The 4,612-nt window shown below is 37.4% G+C and overlaps 1 protein-coding gene across 2 annotated transcripts in view; it reads right to left on the bottom strand.

Annotated features, from left to right (window-relative positions):
* LOC106468720 (zwei Ig domain protein zig-4-like) overlaps nucleotides 1–3,966 on the bottom strand; it is a 19,175-nt gene extending 15,209 nt beyond the window's left edge. Inside the window, exons 1-2 of one of the 2 annotated variants that reach the window (XM_022397092.1) lie at nucleotides 3,663–3,966; nucleotides 1,785–1,963 (exon numbers count right to left, since the gene is read on the bottom strand). In XM_022397092.1, the coding sequence (XP_022252800.1) occupies nucleotides 1,785–1,886 (102 nt within the window). In that variant the 5' untranslated portion in view covers nucleotides 1,887–1,963; nucleotides 3,663–3,966. Of the gene's footprint in view, nucleotides 1–1,784; nucleotides 1,967–3,662 lie in introns of both variants that reach the window. The other variant, XM_022397091.1, reaches the window with a different exon arrangement.
* Nucleotides 3,967–4,612: the final 646 nt, after the last annotated feature.

Below are 4,612 nucleotides of genomic sequence, written 5' to 3'. Positions count from 1 at the left end.
TAGCGCCTTATCCACCTGGCCATGCCGGGCACTGTACTTATATGTATGTGATCTGTAAATTGACCGAAATACAGGGGGGGTAATTGTACAAAAAAAAAAAAAACTAAAATTATACTTTTTGTGGTGGTCAAATCCACCATTTTTATTTGTCAATGTGTAGAAAAGTATCTTTGCATTGAATACCATTTAAATTGGTAAAAGATGGCCGAGTAATTTACCAAGCACCCAAAAATAATACTTTCTATTTTTTTTTAGCTTTGACCTTCCTAAAAAGACTGAAAATGGATCAATGTGTTGGGCAGATGAAAATTTATACTTGTGCCAACTTGCATCTTGATTGCTGTAAATATGACCACACAGGAGTCCAAAAAATATACATTTTTTGGTTTGTTTGACTTCTGACCCCATAATATCCTTAAAAAGGCCTAGATCAAAAAATTAAAAAGTTGTCTGGACGTATTGTACCAAGGTATAACTTTACCAAAAGTCGTCTGGACGTATTGTACCAAGGTATAACTCTACCAAAAGTTGTCTGGACGTATTGTACCAAGGTATAACTCTACCAAAAGTTGTCTGGACGTATTGTACCAAGGTGTAACTTTACCAAAAGTTGTCTGGACGTATCGTACCACGGTATAACTCTACCAAAAATTGTCTGGACGTATTATACCAAGGTATAACTTTACCAAAAGTTGTCTGGACGTATTGTACCAAGATATAAGTCTACCAAAAATTGTCTGGACGTATTATACCAAGGTATAACTTTACCAAAAGTTGTCTGGACGTATTGTACCAAGATATAAGTCTACCAAAAATTGTCTGGACGTATTATACCAAGGTATAACTTTACCAAAAGTTGTCTGGACGTATTGTACCAAGGTATAACTCTACCAAAAGTTGTCTGGACGTATTATACCAAGGTATAACTTTACCAAAAGTTGTCTGGACGTATTGTACCAAGATGTAACTTTACCAAAAGTTGTCTGGACGTATTGTACCAAGGTATAACTTTACCAAAAGTTGTCTGGACGTATTATACCAAGGCATAACTTTACCAAAAGTTGTCTGGACGTATTGTACCAAGATATAAGTCTACCAAAAGTTGTCTGGACATATCGTACCACGGTATAACTCTACCAAGTTTCAAGTCAATCCACCGAGAAATGAAGAAATGGCGGTAGATTGAAAAGTGATTGTAAGAAGAAGAAAAACAACAGGGCAACATTCAATCAGGCTACAGTAAGAACAATATGTATACAACAGGGCAACATTCAATCAGGCTACAGTAAGAACAATATGTATACAACAGGGCAACATTCAATCAGGCTACTGTAAGAACACTATGTATACAACAGGGCAACATTCAATCAGGCTACATTAAGAACAATATGTATCGTTGCGTGGACATAGAAACAGAGGAACAGACAGAAATCCTGAAGTAGGCAAGCACATTTATTTGAAGAATTAAATATAAACATTCCTTTTTACAAACAATCCTACACAAAAGAACTCGTGAGATATATAGGGTTTTTTTTTAATCTGATTATTTTACAAAATGTCAAATTTAATTATAATTAAGAAAAGTGAGCTTATATATATATATATATATTATCAATTTCAAACCACGTTTTTACCAGGAAACGAGATACAATAACAAAAAATCAGATTAACTTGTTCTATAACAGCAAAATATTCAGTTAAAACTGATGCACCTAGTCTGATATGAGGAATTTTCAATTAACTTGGCTGATAGAAATGAACACTGGTGATTTACAGTCACTTACCCCTGAGGCTGAGGCCCCTTTTTCCTTGGTAAAGTCCAGGTGCCAGCTCAGGACAAAGGGTAAAACAACCAGAACTGTTATCAGGCGGAATGTGATAAACATTTTAATCAAGTTGGCTGCGTGAAACACCAGATCCACCTAGCGGATAGGCGTGTAAGTACAAGATATATAGAGGTCCTCTGCTGCAACAAAATGTAGTCAATAAATACATTAATATTATTGTGAAAGTTAACAATTAACAAAAAAGGTAACTAACATTTTAAGAGCTTAGAGAACTGCAGATCCACCTAGCGGTTAGCCGTGTAAGTACAAGGTGTATAAAAGCCCTCTGCTGTAACAAAATGTAGTCAATAATACATTAATATTATTGTGAAAGTTAACAATTAACAAAAAAGGTAACTAAATTTTAAGAGCTTAGAGAACAGCAGATCCACCTAGCGGTTAGCCGTGTAAGTACAAGGTGTATAAAAGTCCTCTGCTGTAACAAAATGTAGTCAATAAATACATTAATATTATTGTGAAGGTTTAAATAAGTTAACTTCATTTCAAGCTCGATACTTAAATGTACTTTAAAATCGTGAGAAAAAAAAACATCACAAAATCAGTAAATATAGTTTGACTGATCAATTTTAGAGTCTACCAGTTTTTCGCGTCTTAGTTAACGCCTAACGATAACGTGGATATTTTTTTTATTTAATTTAGGTCCATTTACGATAATATGAATACATTAAGATGTGACTTTTTTTTTAAAGTCGACTAGCATAAAAAAAGTAAAGAACAACGAATGACTAGCATAAAAAAAGTAAAGAACAACGAATCACTTGACACTTCCGATTGGTTTATCTGAAAGTGTTAAAAGGTTTTTTTCTTTTGTTGTTTATCAGAAAAAAAGACACATTAGGCCATCTGCTGTGTCCGCCGCGAGGAATCGAACCCCGAATTTTAGCGTTGTATGTCCGTAGTCTTACACTGTCCCAACTGGGGGGGGGGGACAAAAGTGGGTCTGTTTTGTTTAAAAAAGAAGACAGAATGGGTCATCTGTTGTGTCCACAGGGGGGGATCGAATCCCGGATTTAAGCGTTGTAAGTCCGTAGTCTTACACTGTCCCAACTGGGGGTGGGGGACAAAAGTGGGTCTGTTTTGTTTAAAAAAGAAGACAGAATGGGTCATCTGTTGTGTCCACAGGGGGGATCGAATCCCGGATTTAAGCGTTGTAAGTCCGTGGACTTACCGCTGTCCCACGGGGGTGCAGCAGCGTTAAGTGTTCTAATTTAGCACATTCTCTAACAACTAGTACGCACATTAACGTATTTCAAGGCTTTGGACAACTAGTGAATATTTTTAAACACACGTGTATTATTAGTTCACCTCGTTGGCTACAAAACTAAACACCTGAAATCAGAGATGTTTTACAACCGTGCCTGTCTGTAAATAGCCGGACGTAACCTAGTGGTTAGTATACTTAAACTGTGGATTCGTGGTTTGATGCTCGTTGACGCACTTTAGGGCCATGTATGTTTGTTTTGTAATTAAGCACAAAGCTACACAATGGGCTATCTGTGCTCTGCCCACCACGGGTATCGAAACCCGGATTCTAGAGTTGGAAGTCCGCAGACATACCGCTGTGCCACTGGGGGGGGGGGGGGCAGGCCATGTATGTGCCACAAGGGTAGCGGTCACATCCCACCATTCGCTCAGACGAGAAGTAGCCCCTAGAGTTGGCGGCAGATGCTGTTTGACTAGCGGCCATCCCTATACATATATATATACTGTCCTCGTGCTGTTTGACTAGCGGCCATCCCTATACATATATATATACTGTCCTCGTGTAGTTTAGCGCGAAAATCTAATAGAAACAATTGCAGGATTTAAACTTACCTTCAAAGACTTGGATAAATGTCTCCTGGTATGGAAAGATCACTTGAGACTCTTTGTTAAGATGAAAATGATGGATTTAATTAAAGCTATAAATAATAAAACGTTCAGATTCGCAAGTTTCAGAATCTGTTTAACCTGATCTTTTACAAGATTCAATTCTTTTTAGTAAAAAAAACAAAACGAATTTATATTCGACACAACAGATCACACTAGACAACCAAGATATTCGGTGGTTTCCAAGTTTCCAATGTGAGTGAACTCTGGCACGTCACTGCTTATATATATATATATATTTGATTTCGTCAGCACGAGAACCACGTTTAGTATGCTGGGCGTCTACGACACAAAACCCAGTTTCTCCCAATCAGCTCAAGCCGTATACCCCTCCAATCTCCCGCCCCTTTTTTATCTTCTTTTCATCCTCGCCTGTGATCCCCGGGGGGTGATAGGCCCGATATTATATCATAAGTTTTCGCGGAAGTTGAACTTCCAATAGAGAGAAGGCTAGGACAAGCGTTAGCCAATCAGCTTTACTTAACAATTCTGACGCAACTCATCATCTTATTGAGTGAGCGTTCGGTTATAAATGAAGCAGGAAGACACAAAAAAAAAAAGGCCTGACGACATTCTTTCAGAGAATCCCGATTAGACACCTCGTGGACAGATTACACAACACGTTGTAAAGATAGGTTCCTGGATATTATTTTATTAAAACAACCAAGCAGGGTTTTTAAAAACTTAACGGAAAATAGTTTTTACAAGAGAAAAATCATATCCATGCATTATTTTATTAGATATAACCGTATAAGTGTTGTTACACATTCACACCTGTTTAAAATGGAGGCTATCTTTAAATAACGGTTTCGTTTGAAAAGCTACACGAGGGCTAAACTGCACTAGCCGTCTCTAAGTTAGAAGTGAAAGATTAGAGGGAAGGCAGCTAGTCATCA

The sequence above is a fragment of the Limulus polyphemus genome, unplaced genomic scaffold, assembly GCF_000517525.1.
Source record: "Limulus polyphemus unplaced genomic scaffold, Limulus_polyphemus-2.1.2 Scaffold3135, whole genome shotgun sequence".
Taxonomy (NCBI): domain Eukaryota; kingdom Metazoa; phylum Arthropoda; class Merostomata; order Xiphosura; family Limulidae; genus Limulus; species Limulus polyphemus.
The sequence above is the reverse complement of the archived record's forward strand: the minus strand, read 5'-3'. Positions and strand labels throughout refer to the sequence as shown.